This window comes from Columba livia, chromosome 1 (genome assembly GCF_036013475.1).
Source record: "Columba livia isolate bColLiv1 breed racing homer chromosome 1, bColLiv1.pat.W.v2, whole genome shotgun sequence".
Lineage (NCBI taxonomy): Eukaryota > Metazoa > Chordata > Aves > Columbiformes > Columbidae > Columba > Columba livia.
Window position 1 is genome coordinate 117,097,729 of NC_088602.1, and position 22,314 is coordinate 117,120,042.

At 40.4% G+C, this 22,314-nt stretch overlaps 1 protein-coding gene across 4 annotated transcripts in view; it reads left to right on the forward strand.

Annotated features, from left to right (window-relative positions):
• DHRSX (dehydrogenase/reductase X-linked) overlaps positions 1 to 22,314 on the forward strand; it is a 170,137-nt gene that overhangs the window by 21,206 nt on the left and 126,617 nt on the right. For 2 of the 4 annotated variants that reach the window (XM_065074416.1, XM_065074419.1), the window contains exon 2: positions 16,923 to 17,030. In XM_065074416.1, coding sequence (XP_064930488.1) covers positions 16,923 to 17,030 — 108 coding nt within the window. Of the gene's footprint in view, positions 1 to 6,718; positions 6,771 to 15,508; positions 15,591 to 16,922; positions 17,031 to 22,314 lie in introns of those variants that run through there. The other 2 variants (XM_065074418.1, XM_065074417.1) reach the window with 2 other exon arrangements.

Below are 22,314 nucleotides of genomic sequence, written 5' to 3' on the forward strand. Positions count from 1 at the left end.
GCTTTGCACGACGTATGATTTTAACATTAAATAATCTGCTGAAATTTAGTAGGAAAAAGGTCAAAAAATGCAAAATCCGTGTTCTGTTGATGATGTTGTACTTTCTAATTATATGGTACAGATATTTAAAGAGCAACTAGCTCAAGCAAGTTTGAAGAGCTGCAGACACTGCCATCAGTAATGCCTGGTAGGTGCTAGCAGAGTTCTTTGCACTTGGTTGTAGGCACGTAACTTTATTCCTCCTGTAGTTTCTCATGGATTCATTTTTGCAATTGATCTTTCAAAGTCATTATGTGTAATCATCCAGCCCTTCAGGGAGGAAAGGGATGTTGGAAGATACAGACGAGTGTAAAACAACAAAATAGCTGGGCAGCATTGTAGCCTGGATTTCAGCTTGAGCATGGCCATTAGGGTTGTGCTACGGTGGCATATGTTTTTACTTGTTTATGAGCAAATTTAATGAGCTTTATTGGGATTTTTTTTCCTATTAAGTGTAGCATGTCATCTATCTATCTATCTATCTATCTATCTATCTATCTATCTATCATCTATCTATCATCTATCTATCTATCTATCTATCTATGTATCTCTTCCATCTCCATTTTTAAAGTTATTACAAAAGTCTTATCTCGTCAATATGCACATAGTAAAACCAGTTATAAAGTGTTCTAGTGGGACACGGATGAAAGCCAGTTTTTTTATTCCAGTCTTCTAATCAAATTTTCAAAGAATACTTGTTCTTCCTTGAAAGTATAGACATGTCTACTTACATATACAGAAAATGATTGTAATTCAGCTATGAGTTCCAGTTTATTCAGTTCTAATTCTTCCACGCTGTTACCCTCTGCTGTAAAGGACAAAGTCATGTTTACAAGTGCAGTCCAGCTGACAGCCGCTGCCTGGTTTTGCTGAGGGGTGTGGTGACAGGGACTGAGGCCGGGACCTGTGGGAGCCACCACGGTGGCTCAGCAGGCAGCATGTGGCCAGCGTGGCCCTTCTGCCAACAGCATCTCTGTGGCCATGACCCGTTGCTTGCAAATGTATCAGGGTCTGTGTCAAAATGGGTTTGCAGTGTGCTCCTCTGGCTTGGCCCACGGCTGTTTGGAGGGGAGATGTTGAGACCTCTTCCTGCTTGTCCCCAGCTTGTGCAAAAGCAAAAGGACTGGGAAAACATAAGGCTGGCAAAACACCTGTGCTCCCTGGAGAAACGTCTGTGCCATCACAAGTAGGTGATGAGATCCTGGCGAGTTGTTCTGGGTGCCCCTCTTCAGATTAATATTGGTCCTGTCTGCCTCCAGTTTAGCTGTGCCCACTGCTTTTTCACCTGAACACTTGTCTTTGCTGGGGTAAACCTGCACAGGGCTGGCTTTGCCAGCACGGGATAGATACTGGTGTACTGCTGTGCTTGGCAGAGCACTCTCTTTTAAAGGTACTACATCCATTAGTAGAGAAATGCTTGCAGAAGAACAGCTTATTCAGTAAAACAATGTCTTTCTCCAGGCAAAATAGGGAATGCCAGCAACCGCGTCTGAAGCAGAGCGTGGGCTTTTGCTGGTACAGCGGTGCTGGCCACGAGCTGCACCAGGACACAGACACGTTAGCCAGATGCTGTAGCATGCCTTGGGAGGGAGGTGGTACTGTGGCCAAAATGAAGGTGGTGTAATGCTCTGCGCTGCCAGATTTTCTGTATGGAAAGTTGCAAAGCTTCAAATAAAATAAGATAAAATAAAAGTTGATATGAGGACTCTAGCAGCTGCTAGTATTGCTTGCAGAGAGGGGTGAGGCTTGCTTTGCTCTCCCTGCAAAGAGCTGCATGCCTTTTGCCTTCTATATCACCAGTAGTTTCTTCTGAGGGAGATCCTAACTTGTCGCAAAGACCCCTTGGAGACCAGGGGTGAGTGGGCTGCCTTTTTGGACTGTGTGTTACGGGGGGCTGATGGAGGTGTAAGGCTGCAGTCTGGAATAGCAACTGCATTTTAGGGTCACGTATTTCAAATCACCAAGAAGTCAGCCTACAGTGTAAGGTGTGTGTTTGAAATGCAGGGCTTGCATGTGTGTGGAAAAAGCCCTAGAGAGAGAAATATTGGAAACAGCAGAGAGCTGCCGAGCAAGCCAGTGCAAGCTCTCAGGCTTTTTATTCCTTGAGCTCTTTCCCCTGCCCCCACTTGATATGCTTAAATACAAAATTCCTTTATGCTTCTCAAAAAAAAAGAAGAGAAAAGCTTTATTCAAATGATTTTCATTACTTACCATCAAACAGAAGTTAAATGTAGGTGTAACTTTTTGCTGTTTAATGTGAGGTGTAATATAAGGGCTGTAGACAGGTAACTGCCATCCATCAGCTTGGCGGGGTCCATCCCTTGAGACGTGACTCCAGGTATGTCAGCTGCCCTGGAAGTTGATTATCAGCTTGGTGTGATGAAAATGAGACTATGAGACCTCTCATAATAAAGAAAGCATCTTTTCCTCAAAAAAAAAGAATAAGGAATCTTGCCTTGAATGTATTTCACACCAAATGGGCTGTTGCATGGCCACATGATTTGAACTAGATCTGCTGGTCAGGTGGAACAGAAAGTGGAGTGAAACCTGCTCTTGCCAATGCTGGTGCCTGAAAGGCGCTGGTATTTCTGTCTAATGTCCTTAGAAGGACTGTCAGGGTGCACATATGGGCCTGTTTGAACAGCTGGTGAGATGAAATAGTTGGGGAACAAGGTCTTGCCTGACCATGCAGTTTGGCTCGTGTAGTCCCTGCAGCCTTCACCTCCCTTCTTGGAGGTAGGATGCTTGGGAGGTGTTGGTCAACAAAGACACTCCTCTCTGTATAAAATGAGCTTTTCCTTTAAAAAAATGAACAGCTATTTATGGGAGGTAGTTAAATGTAAGAATAAAAATAGGACATTTTATCATATTCCTGTACTCCTGACTTGTTTTGTGAGCAGTTGTGTTTCTTCAGAGGAGTGTGGTGATACTCTGTTTCAGGGGTGTTGAACTCATTTTCACTGGGGGCCACATCAGCCTCGGAGTTGCCTTCAAAGGGCCAAATGTAATTTTAGGAATGTATAGATGTAGGAATAGTTACATTTATACAGTCCTAAAATTAAATTCAGCCCTTTGAAGGCAACCGCCAGGCTGATGTGGCCCCTGGTGAAAATGAATTTGACACCCCTGCTCTAATTGAAATATTAATAGCAGATAAAGATACTGTGGAATGATTGTCTCTTATACGAAGACAAACTTCGAGAGCTTTCAATCTATGTGGTAACTCTGCATATTAAAAATCTTTAATGATTTTGATGAAGAGCAATTATAGTGCATGCACAGTAGCTCCTCTTTTAAGTTAACTGATTCCCTGAGTCCCGTGACTCTGCCTTAGATTAGTGGCCTATAAAATTTCATGCAAAAATAAGTTTTTCACTGAGGAATAAAAACATCTAGTTTTTAAAAACAATATTTCAAAACAACTAGCTCTCGGTATTTCAAAGCAGCTACCTTCCTTGTGAAAACTTTGGTACATATTTCATGAGGAACAAGCAAGATGAAAATTAAAAGATTGTGTATGAGTACGGGATCACTTCAGTATGTGTTAAGAAAGACCAATCTGAAAAGACATCAGTCTTTTCCTAGAAAAGGACTGTTGTTAGATAGTTGGGAAATTATACATAGTACAGTTGAGACCTTTCTGTACGTGGACTTTCATACTCCATTTGAAACCCCTGACCTGCTCCTGTTATCATAGGGGAGAAAAATGAATAAAATTCCATCTTTGGAAAACAGATGTTGTAGCTGCCTTGAAGACAATACTTTTGCATGCCCTTTGTACTTTTTCATTCCAAGTTAGAACTGATTTTTAAGCGGTTTTGTGTACACAAAGCAGCTCTATCCAGAGGCTCAGGGGGCTTCACTAAAACTCCCATCTAAAATAAGAGGTCTCTTAAATAAAATAAAATAAAAATAAAACCACAAAGCTATCTTCCGTCATGAATTTGTGCTTCTGGAGGCCAGGTGGTGGCCCTGGGAGGTGACATGTGGCAGCTCAGAGCCCTGGGCAGCCGGGGCATCAGGCTCAGGCATCGCCCCACAGGGGGCAGCTCCCTCCAGGGCTGTGCAGCCCCACGAGCATCTGCATCCATCAACATGATCTTGTACCACGCACGCCAGGCGAGCCAAGGCTTTGGGTGCCTACACTGAGGGGCAAATGGGCGCCCATGTGAGCGATGATCTGTGGACAGCGGTGGTCTGCAGGCAACATTTGCCACCATCCGGACTCTTCCCCAGGCACTGGCTGGCTGAGAAAATGGATTTATTAGCCATGGCCTGGTTTGAAGGATGTGGAAGTAGAGTGGAGAGGGAGAGGAAGGGATGCTGAGGCTGTTTTCCATCTTTTTTATTAAGCCAGTAGCACCTGGGGGTTATCTCACACTAATGTCAATGTTGTAATGGCTTCTGATCATTAGTTGCTTCTGAAGATTTTAATAATATGGAAATGTGCTTTTTAACATTTTGTATTTTAACTAATTGAAGGTATCTCATGATAGCTTTAAGTACCGATTGGTTTATGTGCTACACTTTCATTTAACTAGATTTTTCCCAATAATCTCTCATTGCCTTCTACTTCCTGATTCTAATTACTCGAGTTTTGTATATGATAACAAGCACTTGAGTTCATAAGTGATTGCACAGTTTTCTGAAGTGAAATACTCCAGAAACTTTCAATTACCTTTTAAGTTCTGTATACCGACTCATGACTTCTGCTTACTTATTTACGTGTGATGGAAATATTATCACGCTGAAGCCATGGGAAGCAAAGGGGACTGTTTAAGTGGCAGCAGAGCATTTTGTCAGCTGGAACAGGCAGATCTGAATGTGACCTTCAGCTGGATGCTCTTAAGCTTGATTGGGATATGGAAATTACATTCTCTGTCTCTGGGAAGAGAGGAGATGCAGTTTAAACTACTCTTAATGATCTTGCCACTTCCCCCCCCCCGCTCCCCTGAATCTAATGTAGAAAGGGAATGTTTAGACAATCTACTTTTCTGATGCATTAGTTGCCCAGCTGTATCTCTCCATCTGCACTCTGAGCAAGAAGTGATGGAATGATTAATTCAATCTTTTAATAGCATGTAGTCAGAATAAGAGGTGTTGGAATTCACTAAAAAATTATATCGGGGGTTGTGATACAGTATCATGTACAGTCTAGGAATATGATGTTACTATCAATACAGTCTTGAAAATTAAAAACGAAATATTTGGTCTTTTGAAAATTATAGGTCATATTGTAAAGTATAAATCGTTTGCTGTTAGCTTTTTGATTTCCGTGGTGAGATGATAAAAAGCAGTTAGCAATATTTCGCTTTTGGTTTGGATTTCCAGTTTGACCATAAGTAGGTAGATCAATCTTTCCAGTCTGATCACAAGTAAAGCTATTTCTCTTTGTTTCAGTTTCTGCATATGAAAATGCTCATGAATATCTGAGTTTCAGCATTTTCTGAACTTTGGGTACTGTAAATATTCTCTGGACTTGAAGGTTTATAGCAGAAGCTTTCTTCCATGCAAGGTGTGCGGGCTTGCCTGCTTGGGTCAATTTCTGCATTATTTGCAATTAAATCAAGAGTAGCAGCTGTTTTGGTTGGTACATGTTGGTGGCATTGTTGTTTGTTTGTTTGTTTGTTTGAGGGTGTTTGTTTGTTTGGTTGGTTTGTTCTTCCCCTCCTCCCAGATGTCTCTGTTGTGAAACAACCAGCCCAGCATTTACAGTTTTCTGAAATGAGGTTTCTACATTGCAGCCAGTTGTGACATTTTCTCAGTTCATAATGGAGTAACAAACATGTCACTCTTAGCCAATTTTTTTTTTCTTTAGCATTTCAAAATCACTGTCATCACCCTGTATTTTAGGTCAAAACTATAACCTAAATGCTAATTTTTCACAGTTAGACATGAAATTTCAAAAACCCTTAGGAATTCTGTGCCGCATTTGCTGGAGATAACTGTGTCAAGTTTTTTGAGACAGCTGGGACATGGTCTTTCCAAGAGAAGGCATTTTCTGGCATTATGTACATTTTGCTTTGTTTTCTATTTATGGCTTCTTAAAACTGATCACTGGATCTCTGAGGATGGTATGGAGAAATGTTACATTTACTGGGGACTTTTTGGGGAAGGAAGAGTGTCTTTAAGTGGCAGATGTTTGGTGAAGCTGGAGCTTTACACTGTTAGATTGTGAAGACTCTTTTAATGGTTGGGGTACGACTGAGAGCAAGGACTTGAGATGGTTTCTTACATCTCGAGGGATACAAACCATTCTGAGATGGAGCTGCATCTACTTGTTAGCTTTTTGTAACAGGCTGAAGCCTGGACAGTCTTCAGTTCTCCTGATGCAGAATGAAAAAGATTTCTAATGTCTCTTAACTTTTGCAGTATGGGAAAATTCTTTCTGGAGGTATAAGACTATGCAGAGCTATTTCCATTACCCCTATTTAAATCTCCTGAGATGAGCTCCTCTTTTTCATCTCTTATTTCACAACAGGAAAAAAAGATAATTACAAGATGACATGACTTGAAGAGCACCGGGGAGTTTTACATAAAATGACATTGCCTGAGGTATTGCACAGTTACATTTGCCCAGAGGGAGGGAGTATGGGAGTAAGTATCAGTAAATCTGTTCAAAAGATAACCAGATACTTTTTCTTGATTTAAAGATACACCTGTATATAACTTCCCTGTCTTTACTGTGACTGCAATGAAAGAGAAGAAAGCCAAAGAGAAAGATTTAATAGGTAAATATATAAGAGGAATGAAAGATAAGCGGGGCAGAGAATACATGGCAAATGGAAATCTGTCCTTTTCTATTCTTGTGATAGTATTTTCCCATGTAAGAAATGATATGGATAAATGGATCCTTTAAATATATGCATATGTAGGGAATGGGTACTTTCTTCTTGGAGCTAGTTTCGCATTTCTTCTCCTGATATTTTTAACAAATCCATTAGTCTTTCACATGTAGGGTGTGGCTGTGCAGTATACTGTAAGGAATTATTGTGATTTCTTCACATGATTGCAACAACCATCTTGCCCTTGTTTCACAAAACCCCACATTAGATTTTTGTGATGTACCTTTTGTGAGCAAAGCCGGGGCTGCTCACCTATTGATGGCCTCGGCTGAGCCAAATTAACACTGCCCTTCAGCTGCTGGTCCTGTCGGAGCGAGGTGATGTCCCACATGCCTCTTGCATCTGACTGTACAGCAACAAAGAACAGCAAAGCTCTCTCTCTCTTCTCTTCCAGGCAATGGTGGCATTTTATGGCCTCATCCAAATCCCTAGTTGGCGTCTATCCCCAAGACAAAATGATTGCACAGTGGAGCAAAATACACCATGTGTGGTGTAACACCAGTGGGTAGTCCTGTGCCAAATATTATTGCACAAGTTTGTCAATATGTGCTATCAGCCTTTATCTGAAATATCCTTGTTACTTGAGACCAGTGTTTCTCCAGCAAAAACCTGGCTCAAGCCAGGAATAACAAGGATGTTTGAGATAAGGACTAGCTTGTGATGGCAGAAGTTGCTTGATGCCAACCTGGAACTTGCAGAGTTGTGATTTCACTAGTATAATTTATATCTGTAGATCTAAGGCAACTTTTCCATCTCTCATTTCTTTTTCTATCTCTTCTTTGTCTTCCTCTGTGCCTTCCCAGGGATCGAGTGTTCTCCCATTCCTACACATTCAGTTGGGAACTTTGCTTCCAGAGCGGGTTGTGGGCAAACCTGGATTCCTGATGAATTTTTAGCAGATTTTAATAGTGTACTGTGGTATTTTCCAACTGTTTGATTTGTATAATGGTGTGTTCAATTTATCCATTTGGCAGTCATAAAAATTAGATTCAAATCTCTTATCTTTAGAAGAGTTTTGGCTAAAGGAACAAAGTACCTGAGAACGGCAAACGTGGCCAGATTTAGGACTCGGGAACTGCACCCTCCCTTCTCCTTTTGCTTTCTTTTACCTTAGGGCACCTCCATATTCGTTGGGATCGAATTTCATAATATCTCCCTGTAAAAATCAGCCTGAACTTGTATTGTAAAAAGATCATATATGTGCTTCATCAAACCGTTTTTCAATGCAGCTTGGTTTCCCATTGTCTTAGAGAAACTCAATTTAGAAATGGCAAGAAAACTTCCCAGATTAACCATCCTCTTTAGTTTTCTCCATTCTCAGCCTCTTCCTTCTGGAGGAGGCAACATTCACCTTTTTTCTTCATGTGATCAATGAGCCTGATGCAGAAGGTCTGCACAGGATTGATTGGAGGAAAATGTTCTTCACAGTCAGAGAAAAGACAACTTATATCGGTTTGGAAAATTACCGTCTATATTGTTTTTGAAACTGCAATTTTCTTTTTCTCTGTGCAGGCCTTCTGGCAAATCTAGCAGCATCGCAAAGTCCAGGAGCAATGTTAGTGAGGGTCCTGTTTGACAAATAAACCAAAAGGACTCAGACTGTAGTCAGATGATGTGTGAAAATGCAGCCTCCCGTGGCTCTTGTAACCCAGCAGGACTTCTTCAGTTGCAGACACTAGTCACATCTCTAGAAAACAGGGCACTGGAAATACATGTTCAAGTGCAGAGGAAATGCTTTTCAGATGACTTTGGCAATAGTCGTAGCTTACCTTTCTATCCATCCGTGGTTATAGTGTCTTGACTTACACCATCTTCCCTGCACCAAACCATGGTTGATTTGCATCCGTAAGAAGCCATAGGCCAACTGGTCTGTGCGGGTCTCCTTGCTGGGCCTTTTTTTGCCTTGAGGACAAAGAGATTTATCGTTGAGGCATATTAATTAGCTTAGAGATGCATCCCTTTCAGCTAAATACTTGGAAGTAGAGGGGAAGGTGAAGAGAGGGGAAAGGGTGTTGGAGCACTGGAAAATGACCTCTTCTTGACAAAAAAAAAACCTTTTTCTTGTGTCTTTGAGAGTCTAATACTTCCTCCTCCTCCCCTTTCCACACCCTGCCTTCCATGCACACTTTTCCCTTTATCTGCATTTATCCTGTCTTTCCAAGAATCACTAGAAGAAATGTAGATAGGTGTGTCATGCAAATGAAATCTTTAGTGCAGCTCTTCATCCCCCTTCCAGCTGTTGCTAGAGAGATCCTGTATCTCAGGGCTTGGGTTTTTGAGCACCAAAAGCTGTTGCTCTGAAAAGCTGCCTTATTTAGGGTGTTGCTATTTTCCTCTAGCAAAAAGAAATATATATATATTTATTTCAGTCCTGTAATGCTGATGCCATAACTCTTTTCTTACTACTGCACCAACTGATCTTCCATATTTCTAATATGTGGATTTCTTTTACTATAGTTAGGTCTTACTGTGGATACTGGTGCTCCGATCTTGATATACTGAACTGCAGTAATACTTGTTGCTATATAATACCTCCCAAGGCTCCTCAATGTGTTAATGAGATGAAAAATAAGAGGGAGGAGGAGCTATTCTGCTTATTAATCCTTTGTAGTACAGCTTTCCCATGTGTTAAATGAGATATCTGGGGATGAGTACTGGAATTGATTTTGGGAACTTGTATCTCCAGCTTCTGTGAAGGGCTTGTCATCTTGCCTGCGAATGTTATCACTTTGTCCCTATAAGAAAGCTGACATGCTTGTCAAAAAGCTAACCAAATGCTCTAACCTTACAGCAGGCTTAAAATTTTGTAATTTTTGGTTGTTTTCTTTGGCAATTAAAAAAAATTTCATTAGTCTGGCTCAGCAGATGTTTGCTGCTAACTCTGAAGAGATATTGCTTGTTCTCGTGTTGACAAGGTTGGGAAAGGATGAAGATACACATTAGCTTCTCAGCTGGGTGACCACACTGCTTTGGTGTAGCTGCTGGCCCCCCCTGCTTTTGTGTCATTTGCTGCCTTGCTTCACTTTGGCCATTCGTGCAGCTTGGTGGAAGCCTGCTGCCTTGGCTTGAGTTATGGCATGGGTTGGGTTCCCAGATCTCCAGGCAGCCCAGGCAAATTGCTGCTGCTGGTCCAGCAACTGGCCTGTGTTGCGTGTGTGTGGGGGCGCTGCCAAATGTGGAAATGTCCGCCTCACAGGACATGGGCTACATATGTGGGCTCATGTAGGATATCCCAGCCTGAAATACAGGACATGGAGCTGTTATGAGTTTTCAGCATGGATAAGTGTGAGATATTGTTGGTTCATGGACATGCAGCATTTTAGGACCTGGTGTGCAGTGTTTTAGGACCTGTGTGTACCTCGTGTAATGGAAACTTGGATCTTATGGAAGCCAGGGGTTTTGCTGTGGTTTTGAGAGCGGTTGTTAACAATCCATCTTCCCTATCGGTGGCTGTGTGGGAGGCTTCTTCAATTGTAACAGGTCTTCTCCTGGCTGCTGACAGTCTTACGGCCATCTGGCTGCTGCTGTTCCATTAATAGCACCTTAAGATACTATGCATTTGTAGGCTAAGGAACACATTTCCATGGTTTGGTTTCTCCTGCTGTTCTGGTTCTTCAACACTTTTCCCTTCCCATGAGTAACTCCAGAGCCAGCCTGTCCCTGATACCTCCGTTTCCTTCTGATTCCCGCCTTTCACTTCTTCTGCAGAAGTAAAGTAAGACAAAAACTAGGAGACTGGTCACCCAGCTGATGCAAAATTCCAGTTGTGCTTGGAAACAGATGCTCTTCCTGGACAAATAAATCACCCTTCCACAATCTGTCCATCGATTCAAGGTGCATTGGAGCTGTTGGTTGTATGCCAGTGAATCTGCATGTGTGCATGACAGTTGTTCATGAGTGGAAAGTCTGATGGCTTGCAACTGCTGAAAGCAGCAAGATACCTTTTCACAGAAGGACTAGTCAGGCTGGTTGCCACCTACCTGGTTTCCAGCCTTAAAAGCCTTCAATCTTGATTGCATATTGATGTTCGTTAGGAAAGTGGTAGGAAGCAGCAGAGGCAGAAGAGATTTTGGTGTGCAAATTTGGGAAGACCATTTGCATTTGAAAGATCATCCTCACAGGCTTAGGACAGGCTTAGGACCCACAACTTTTCTGCTGGTAGAAGCTGGTGTCTGCAAGAAAAAAAAGATTGTCTGGTTTATTCCTTGGGACTTGAACACCTTAAATTGTCTTCTGACACGATAGTCCTGGAATGATTTTTTTGAGCCTGGACCCCTGTGACTCATCTTCTGCCAAACCAGAAGTTTACGGAGATGATACTGTAAGGCTCCCACAAAAGACTATTGCTCAAAGCTGCGTAGATTCCCCAGCAGCCTGCTGATTGACTCTCAGAGTAGGAAATGAATTATTTTTCTACATCTGCTTTGGAAAAGACCTTAATGGCTATAATCTTAGCACTGCCACAGTGGAAATCAGGGAAAAAGAGCTGGAGGTTTTTGGGTCAGGAAAAACTACTCAGTAATTTGGTAGCAGACTGATTTGTATGAATTCTTCAGCTGACTAGAAAACCCCAGTTGTGCCTTGTCCTGTGGCATTACATGAGGACTGACAATTACAGCTTGCCCTCTTTTTCTCACTCAGTGTTGCTAGACAGCAACAGCTCCAAACTTGGCACTCGTTATTCTGTCATCAAACTAAATTTTCATTGTGGTTTCTTTTCTTTTTTTTTTCCTTTTTTAAAAAAAAAAATATTTTATCTGTGATTCTTCCAATTACCTTCAGGCATTTTATTTGCATATACATTATTCAGTTATAAGAGGAAGGAAAAAAATAACTGTTAGGATTTGTCTGCATGGGCCTCTTAAACACAAATGCCACAGAAGTCCCTGTGTTGAGTGCCCTGTTCAGGAGGTGCAGGCAGGGCCCAGTGTGGCGCCTCTCGGGTGACCTCTCATCAGGAGCCTCTTGCAAAGGTCTTCAGATGCCTTCAGCATTGCTCATCTTTCTGGCCTGATAAAGACTGGAGACTGATGGAGACAATCTAAATTCTGCCTTTGGCCTTCAATGTCTTAAAAAGAGGGTTTACTGAAGAGATTAATATGAAGATATTATTTTTTAATGTCCACATGACTCATAATGTTCCGCAATGCAGATGCTGGATTAATAGAGTAGTAGATGGAACTTTGTAAAAATTTGGTGCAATTTGCTTTTAATAAACTTTTAATACTTTTTTAAAAATGTTTTTTCTTCAAGTGGGCTGTATTGTAAAGATTGCAGAAAACCAAAGCAAGCAATTTTTAAGGGGAGCTCTTCAGAGATTTGCATTGTTTGTGTTCACACAGTACATTTCTGCAAGGAAGAAAGTTTAATGCTTGTGTTTTAATTGGCTAATTCAGTTACCCCCATGCTTACTCCAGAGTTGAGATTTTTGCTGGCAGGAGCTGGTCATTGAAATGGAAGTGGTCATGAATACTGGTCTCCAGTCTGATTTATTTCTCTGTAGTCTTGGCAGTTGCAGAGATATCTTGACAGCCCTCTTTAAGAGTCCCTTGAAAATTATTATTTTTAAAAATTACAGAATTGCCTGAAATTCTTTGCAGTATTGACTGTGTGTGAAGTTGTCTCTGTACACGGAAGTTATTTCAGATTAAGGAGAAATATATTTAAAAGTGTGAAGTTGTCTCTGTACACGGAAGTTATTTCAGATTAAGGAGAAATATATTTAAAAGGACAATAATTATTTTAAAATAGCTTCATATCTGGATGTATTTGTTACAGAATAAATCTGCCTTATTTTTCTTCTTTAGCTTAATCCACTTGCAAAACTGACAGGCTTATTTCTTCCAAATATGTTGAGATGCCGGCAGAACCAGCAGCCTGGGAGAAGCCTTTCTGGCTTTGGTGTGATAAAGCAGCACTTACGGTCTGCAGGCTGGTTTCTTCGAACACAAAGGGAAATTAGCAGCTGGTGCTTGGTCAGGGGATTTCATTAGCAGCGGGACTGTAGGGTTCTCATGTCCCAGGTGAGATCACTGGCGTTACGCCTCTGTAATTGAGATCAGTATCTACCCGCTTACCGGGAGCAGAGGCAGAGAGCGAGCTGGGGTGTTTTAAATGAGGTGCAAGAAGCGCCAGAGGGAAGCTCCTCGGTGTGGCAAAGCTGGTGGGTCCCCACTGCCTCTTGCCTGGGGGGGCTCCCAGCCTCCCGCCACGCTCGGCTCAACCTTTCACACAAAATAAACCAGTATCTGCTGGAAAACCAGGCTCAGCCCAGGTCTGCTTTGCAAGTTTGCTGTTTCGTTGCATTGTGGAAGAGATCTTTTCAGGCTGAAAAGGTGGGCGTTTTGCAAACTATACTCAACGGTGGAGTCCTAGTGGGAACAGGGCACCAATAAACTGCCTTTCACTGTAGTTGCCAGTGGCTTACACATGCATCCTGAGTTCCATCTTGCCCACTTTTGTTGATGTAAGAAGTAACAGTGTGTCATTCTCATAAAGATTCATTTTACATGAAGGTGCCCGTCTGGGTGGAAGCAGTAGACCTTTTCTGCAGATTAAAATTAATTTAAGATTAATAAAAATTAATAATTAATTGAGGGGTTTTGTTTTGTTTGTTTGTTTGTTTTTCCTGACTGCAAAGCTATATTTCAGTTTTTCTCTTTGTGTGTCCCATTTTTGCTGAGATGTGTCATGCAGTTTCGTGTCAATTCAAAACCATGTTCTGTGGAAGCTGTACACTGTACTTGTAAATAAAATGGATACTGGCCATTTATCCATGTGTCTGCAGCCCTCATTCCTCCCTCGCTGGGTGCTTTCTTAGTTCCTTGGAGCTAGCTGTTGCAAATAGGCCTGTTTAAAGCTCTCTGTAAGACCAAATGCATCTCTGTGGTGGATTTTGTCCGTCTGCCATGCTCTTTGTTGCAGGTTGGTAATGTTCCTGGCTTGAGTGGCCTTTGGGACCAAAAATTGTGCTTGTCTTTGACCACTCATGGACAGGATAGGACTGAGCATTTTCTTTCATTGTGCTCTGATAGACACCGTTTAGTTGCAGTGATCCCTGTTACCACTTTGCTCTTCTGACCTCCCATTTTTTGTTCAGGTTATTGCCCCTTTCCTAGTCCTGACTTCTTTTTCTCATTTGTTCTCATTTGTTTTCTTCGAAGTGAATTAATTTTTCACCAAAATGTCTTCTTATTCAATGGGTAGATATAGAGCTGCAGTGACATGTATGCAAAATATGAAGTCCAAATATCAGGTTGGCAGTGTGGTGTGAGGGTAGGAAGCAAGAGGAGGGGTGGGGGGGTGGAAGAGGAGAAAGGTACTCAGGCCCAAAGGAATGCAATTTCTCTTAAGGAAATTCCTTTTGTTAGTGTTGAAATATGTTTTTCCAGATATAGTGAAATAAACAAAAATGGAAATGACTTATTTTTCCTTTTTTTCTCCCAATTCTGTACCCAAATGGGCAGGTGAAATGGGGATGAAAGATGCATGGGCAGAGAGAGCTCTGGGGAGGATGCAAACTTCACATTTCTGCAACTGGCTCTATCATGTGTCAGCAGAATTTTCAATCTAGTTTATGACTGGATTAGCTAAACTTTAAAAGAAAATTACTCAGTGGACTTCAGTTAATATTTTTACCTTTTAGATGGCATTTTCTTTACAAATACATATGTAGTTGCCACATGCAAAATTCACATATGTATCTGTCATGACCAGAAGTGGTCTTTCATGCTTTAACCCCAAGGCAGTGCCAGTGTTCCCTGTATGGATTTACAGCCGTTCAACTCCTCAGAATGGCTCTTGCAGCGTGGACTTGACTCTTTGCAAGAGTTCATTTCTCAGAGTCCAGAACTTTCTGAGTGCTTAGCTCAAAAAGCTGTTTGTTTCAGATTTCTCTGCTGTCTTACAAAGAGTAATGCCCTGTTCCTAGTTGAAAGGCCTGTCTTCTCTCAGCACATTTTTGGTACAAGGCAATGTGTTCCTTTTTTCACGTGGTCTAAAATGTTGAACAGTGGGCACATACCGGTCCCCCTTTTTATGGACGCAAATCATTCAGGCATTGATTTTTCACTCCGTGTCTGAAAGGGCTTGAGATTATCTGTCCTTGCCAAATTTCAAGTGTATCCAGTAACGCTGGGACACAAGGGCTGTTCACAGAGAGGTGACAACAACTTGTTTCACACTGTGAACATTTATTTTTCTTCCTCTTTAAGTCTTTATGTTCTGTCTGCATTTTGCAAACTGCAAAAACATGTTTTTTTTCCTTTACTGCTTCACTGATGGAGAACAGACCAGGAAAACATAATCTAAAAAGGTCAAGTCTGATGAAGTAATAAGCAATTTAAAAACACTACCCAGAGCAGGCAATTTACCTAAGTATTTAGTGTCAAGTCTAGCTTTAATTTCTAGGCTTAACTCTCAAAAAAAGTGGGCATTTTTCATAGAGTTTTTTATAAGAAATATTTTTGTGGAAATTGCAGCACTGCTTATAACTAAACTAGAGCCCTTTAGGAAAGCTCTTGATGAAATTGTATTTAACCTGATTTATATATTTTACATGCATGGTTATCACTGTAATAAGAATTAACTTTCAAATACTTGCAAACCATTTTTGCTCTGCATAGGTGGGAAGAATTATGCCGTTACCTGAAGAGAACAGAAATTCATGTGGAATTGTGCTGGAAACAGTTATGTGTTTCAGAAAAGGTGAAAGATGAGTCCTTTTTGAAGTTGCTGTGAAGAAAACACCTTGTATGAGCGCTAGTTCTGTGTTTCATAACGATACAAGAAATGAGCTTGTGTTGTACAACAAAGAAATCCCCTAAAAACCTAGAAATCAAGATAAATGAAAGTTGGCATCTTTTTAATATTTGTTATCTATAACATGGCCTACAGACACTGCACTACAGCAAAATGAAATATTCAGCGCCGTTTTCCCTGTACAAATACCTAGCAGCTTCTGAAAAGCAAACAGAAATTCACCTCAGTCACCTAAAGACATCACATAACGCTTCACAGGAAAGATCCCCACCTCATAAAAAATAATATTTGATATTTGACCTAAATCATGCCCCCTCCAAGCAGTTAAAAGACCTTTGCTCTCCTTTGGTGGGAGGGCTCCCTCCATCTTGGAGGGGCGCATTGGGCAGCCCATGGCTGGTGTGAGGGCACACAGGTGGGATGGCGACCACCCCGTCAGGTCTGTCCAAGCCACTTTTTGGTTCATTGGGCAGCTGGAGGGCTGCCTGGGGACACAGGAGACATCGGCTGTGGGTCTAAGCCATCCCTAGTAGGGGGGATTTGGGGAGTACACCCTGGGCTAAGGGGTGCTTGTCGGGGTTGAGGTGGTGTGGGGCCAGCCACGGGCATTGGTGTTGCTGGCCTCTGTGGAACAGGGCTGGGGTGGGTGGGAAAAGCAGGTGGGGGTTTTATGCAAAAAATTGCCCTCTCCTTCCTTTGGGGGCCAGGTCTCTGTGATTTTCAAGAGGGAGAGTGCTCAGTTATGCAGGTAGATCAGGTCAGCCGACATGTGCCCTTTAGATGCATCATTTTTGAAGTGTTGTCTGTTTCTTCCGTGTTGCTGGTAGAGACTTATCCTTTGTCAGTCAAGAGATTTGCAGGATATCATGCTGCCAGTTGAATTTTTTTTCCCTGTATGCATGAAGTAAACCATCCGTGAGCTGACTTGTAAAAGTCGCCACCTTCCTCTGTAACAAAGTTAAGGTGAAAATTTTAAAGACCAGATCACTGCAGGATGATGAAATGCATGCAAATAGAAATGAGAAACTTTCTGAACTGGTTGTTTGTCTTTCATGTTATTAAGCTCAGTCATTCATGAACTGTTAAAACTGGAAAATAGTAAATAATGGTGGATGCTCAGTAGTTTTTATTTCCATACAGAGTTTGCTTCTGAGATTGCTTATTGGCCTGGCTTGAGTGATCTGTTGAGCTTACACCTCTTTAAAATATATCTTAACTTCTTAATCATCTTACTATTATGAACTAACATTGAAATATTTCTTTTTTTTTTTAATATAGTTTTCCCTACACAAAATGGAAAGGTTGCCATAGTGACTGGAGGTGCTAAAGGAATTGGTTACCAAACTGTGAAGCATTTGGCAAGACTTGGCATGCACGTTATAATAGGTAAAGTAATTATTTTCTTAATGTGAATGGGGTTTTTGTTTCAGAAACTTTTTTTTTTTTATTTTAAGGAATATTTTCTTTTCAGCATAAGTAAAGATAAGGCAGATGAAGGCAGGAGAGGGTTTTACTAACATTTAGCACAAGTAAAGTTAAGTTTATGTTTTGCTTTGAAAGATCTCAAAGAAAAGTGAATGAGATTTTTTTTCTGCAAAACTTGCAGCAACTGGACTACTTTATATAAGAAGTTAACAATAAGGTCATGAAAAAAACCTTAAAAATACAGGCATTACAAAAATATTTTATTATCTTGTTACTGAGGATGGTCTGTTCTTCAATGTTAGGGTGCACGTGTTCATTAAGAGGAAATGTATAGAAAGCCTGGAAGGAATATTCCAGTGTGTGGAGGGGAATGATCTGCATATAAGGGCAGAGGAAGCCCTTGTAACTTCATCCATGTAAATATCAAACATTTACTTCTCAGTTTGTCACTGTAGGTGGCCTTTGTAGGCAAGGCAAGGAAATAAATACCATGAGAAGTTCTTTTTTGTCAGTCTGAGATGGACTGGACAACTCACCTTCTGGAGATGTCTGTTTATCTCCATTGATAATAAAGAGTTTATAAAGATGACTATGTTAGACTGAGATATCTGAAGTTAAGATGGGTGAATTTCTGTAGGAACTCCAAAAACGTCCTGAACCTACAATTTCTTCTCTCCACTACAAACAATATTGGTTAGATGGTTTTTTTCCTATTTTTGAAAGCTTTCTGTATTATACAGGTGTTTCGAAAAGATGGACCCAATTTCAAAGGTACCATGACTTCAAATTGTGTCTATCTTTTTGAAATACCCTGTATATGTATGCACTAATATAGCTACTGTTGTAAATCTATATGTAACATTATGAATACTCATATGTTTAAAATGCTACGTTTTGGTCCCTTCATCTTTCTTTAGCTAGATTTTTTCCTAAAACACTGTAACTTTTACAGCCTAAAGTCACTGAATGTTGGTATTTCATAATACACTAGCACAGTGGTAATGCCATTTTATTTAGCTTTTATACAGAATGTGCTCTCTCTAAGGTTTTGTAAACACATATTAAAAACACAAATAAACAAGAAAACCCTCACACCAAACAATAAACAAGAGCATAGTAGCCATGTCTCTTTAGTGCAGTCAGTAACACTAATGGAGTTGCCCTAGAATTGTACGGGTGTAATGTGGAATACCACTTCTTCGTACATATTTCAATAGATGTGTCAAAACCAAGCATTTACAAAATGCAAGCAGGTGCTGGTATATGTAGCTAGATGACAGATGTAGCTAGTGTAGTTAGATGTAGGTAATGATGTCAGCATTAATATTTCACTAAAGAAGTAGCTTTTCATGTTTATGTTGGACTGCAAAAATCTACTCAGTGGGAAAAAAAAAAAAAGGCCAATTTTCCTCTCTTTGCGTAGGGTTGTGGAATCATAGAACATTGAAGGCTTATTTTATACCATTTAATATTCAGGATATTATGCGTAACAAAACTCGCTGTGAGATGTTTGGGAAAGGGAAGATGATATTTAGTTAAAATATCACTAAATAAGCTGGGTTTTTTTTCAACTCACAATCAGCCCCTCATAGATCTCATTCACTCACACTCACACCCGTACTCCCACAAGCACCAAGAGGTGTGAGCTCATGTCGTCTGGTGAGTGTCACTTGTGTGCAGTGTGACAGAAGGTGCAGCAGCTAGTGAGTCCTTATCCTGTATCTGGGTTCTGCTTGATTGGAAATGACACGTCAGTTTACAGACAGATCTTTTGTATCCTTTAGGAGTTGTCAGCTCTTAGTACATTATTCATTGTCTGGAGTATACAGGCTGTGTCTATAGCTTATTTTCTGGGTGGGCTAACAGGAAAGGTAATGGTATGGGTGAAATGCTGCTACCTGGATGTTATCCTCATGCCGGCAGAGTGCATGGTCATCTGCTGGCAAGTCCTCTGTGCTGTGGCCTTGACATAACTCGGGAACAGTGTCCTAGAAACATGTTCTTTATTTTCAATGAGGGGCATTATTTTAACTCTTTGCTCCACTCCTTCTTCTGGTGCTTACAGACACACACATTTCCATTTACTTTTCAATTGCACTGACCTTAATATTTGCATTACAAGTCTCTACAACTGTAAATTAATGAAATTAATTATAGGAAGCATTTGATGAGTAAGATTTTCAACTGATTCAATTATTTCAGGCAAACAGTGACCTAAGCACTGAGCCCGGTGAGTCACAGCCATCTTCTTGTCCTGTGAAATTCTTCAAAGCAAAGAAGCCCTGTCAGTAGAATGGATAGTCTCAGGCTTTATTCCAGCTGCAAGATTAAAACAGTCTCAAAAGCACATTAAATGCAATGACCTTCCATTCTTGTTGCTAACTGTTGGCCCCAAGTGTCCAGAGCACGCTTAAAATACCTGCTGGCACATTGGCATGCATTAGCACATTCAGCTTCAGGCCAGACAAGCAAAGATTTAAGCCTCAAATAAGACAGCAAGTGTGCTCAAGCTTTCTACTCTAGAAATATTTTCACACTATGTTTATATATAGGCCTGCACTTACATGAAAAAAGTCTGGATGTTAGGAGAATTTGGGCTTGCAAGGGAGGCTTGTGTAGCTCACAGTCACTCTTGCCCATTCACTGACTGCTTCCTTCCCATTACAAGCATTGAGTAATGGGAATATTTAACACTGAAGAATGATATCCCTGCAGCAGACAAATGAGTCAAACCTGAAAGTCTAATGTGAGGATGATTCACCATTTGTGATAGATGTGATTTTGACTCAGTTTGACATTTTAGAAGAGTAAATGTTTGAGGAGTAACTTACTTTTAAATCCAGTTTGCCAATGCAATGAGGAAAACAAGTAAGTAGAAAGCATGTTACCTTGTGGAACATGGATAGACACCATGTGAAAAGGCAGTATGCTCACTCAGAGCATTTTCAGCAAGCAGTTGCATGGCACTTCTACAGCTTCGTCTTTTCCAGTCCCAGCACTGGTGCACATGAGTCCTTTCTCCCACCGATGGTCTCCCTCTGTGGATGCTCTTGCTGGGAAAAAAAAGTTGGCCTGAATACTGAAATGCTGAAAGTAATTTTCTATGGGTTTGTTTGCTAGATTTCATTGAGACTATTTACCAGGCTGCGATAGCATTACTCACAGTCAGCAGGGCTTTTACTCAGGAAAATCTCATGACAGACTGTGAAAGCTACTGCCAGTGGTGAGTTTTCAGAATGAAGCCACACTGGGAGCTCCTGCTCCCTTCTAGCGATTTACTGCTTGATAAATAATCCTGCAGTTTCATTTTCAGGGAGAGAAGGGAAATGACACACTGTCTTTGCTGCCTACTGACGAGTGAATGACACTGAAGATGGTGTTTCGTGTGCACTTACAAATAAATATGCTCTTAACAGCAAGGACATTGAAAAACAAGACATTCCGGTCATAAAACCCAGTAGGTTCAGCTCTGGTTCACAGTGTTGGCCGCAGTTTTGTGTATCTGAATTTAGACTGATTAGAAGCATAAACTCTTCATATTCCTTCCACCCTTCATCACTGGGGTTTGATTTTAAGAGGATTCTGTGAGTGCATGTTACAATTGTTGACTTTAAAAAAGAGACCTTTTTCTCAGTATAGTAATAAAAGAAGGCTGGAAAAAAATGTGTGATAGTATCTAATATAGAAACTTTGATAACCCTGTCTGATAATGGTGAATGAAAATCAAAAGATTTCCAGCTTGACAATGTTACACATATGCTGCTTGGTATAAAACACCAGGTTCAGGACAGTGTAATCAGTCTTTAGTGTCTGAGTATATCAGTGTCACAAGTTCCTAAGACTGGCTCACATTCTGAAGCAAACAGTCTCATTATCTTTATATATATGTATATATATTCAAGTGACTTATCTGAGCCATGCAATTTTGGCATAAACAAATGTAGTTCCATCACCAGACTCAGCACTTGTGTGTGACCTCTGTAAGCCCTGCGGGAGACCAAGCAAGAGATATTTCTGTCATCTCTTTCATTCATATTAGTTTCTGATTTTCAAGCTGGACTCTCTGCACTATAAATCAGACAACTCTTATATTGTATAATACTGCAAAGTGACTTTAGAAGGAGAATTAAACCTTATCAAGGTGGTGCAATTGTTCATTTTGAAAGATGGGTTGATTTAATTTCTATTCTTAAAAATTTATATGGGATAATTTAATAGTCTTTTCTCACCATACATAGATGTATGAGGAGCCTGAGTTATAATTTTTTCTGTTAAAACATTTATTTTCCTAATTTTAGGCCAGGTTTTGTTAGGACTGAATGAGTTGTAGAGTTAGTCAAGAAGTGTCAAAATGTAACCAGCCTTTTAAAAGTGGATGATGGTTTCCTTTTTCATTGAGAAAATGCATAAAGATTGCCTTATAATTGTCATTCAGTTCAGTTTTTAATGTATCAGTACACTGTAATCAGGGTTATGAAAAACTCTACTTACAGTGTTGTCTGTTATTTATACACTATGGACATGCACACAGCCATACACAGCCACACAGCCTTCCAAATCCATAAGAATTTCATTGAGCACGTTAGTCCCTAAGTTCTGTTTGAACAGAGTCACTTTCCTTGCTTTAAAAAGACTTTTTCCTTTTTTTAAAAAAATATGTATTTGTTTACGTTCATTCATTTTTAACATCCCACCTGTAAAATGCATAGGTTTCTTTTATAATTGGCTGTGGTTTAAGACTAATTATTTATGAGCAAACTCCTTACAGCATTCCTTGGGACATTTGAAACTATTATCAAAATAGAGACAAATATCTGAAAAGACACTTAGACCACAAGAATTCTTTTTTGGACAGTAACCATCTAAAGTGGAAATGTAACTCAATTGACTGTGTAGGTGTATTGCATAGTAAAATACTTTGATTAACTGAGCTAAACTATCAAGTGGATGACAGATATTTGGGTTGATATGGTTTGATTTGACTTCTAGTAAACTTAAAGCAAAATTCCAAACGCTGTTATGCTACACAGCCCAAAGGATAAGTACTAATGTCACTGCATTCATACAATAACATTTCATGTTGTGACAGAACATAGACATAAAGGTTTATGTTTTTAGTAGAGAGGGTGTTACCTCTGGAGTTCAACAGGGACATGTGTTAGAACCCGTGCTTTCAATGTATACTTTTAGAGGAGGAGCAGATAGTGAAGTGACAAGTCTTTCTCATTGTATTATTATAAATTAT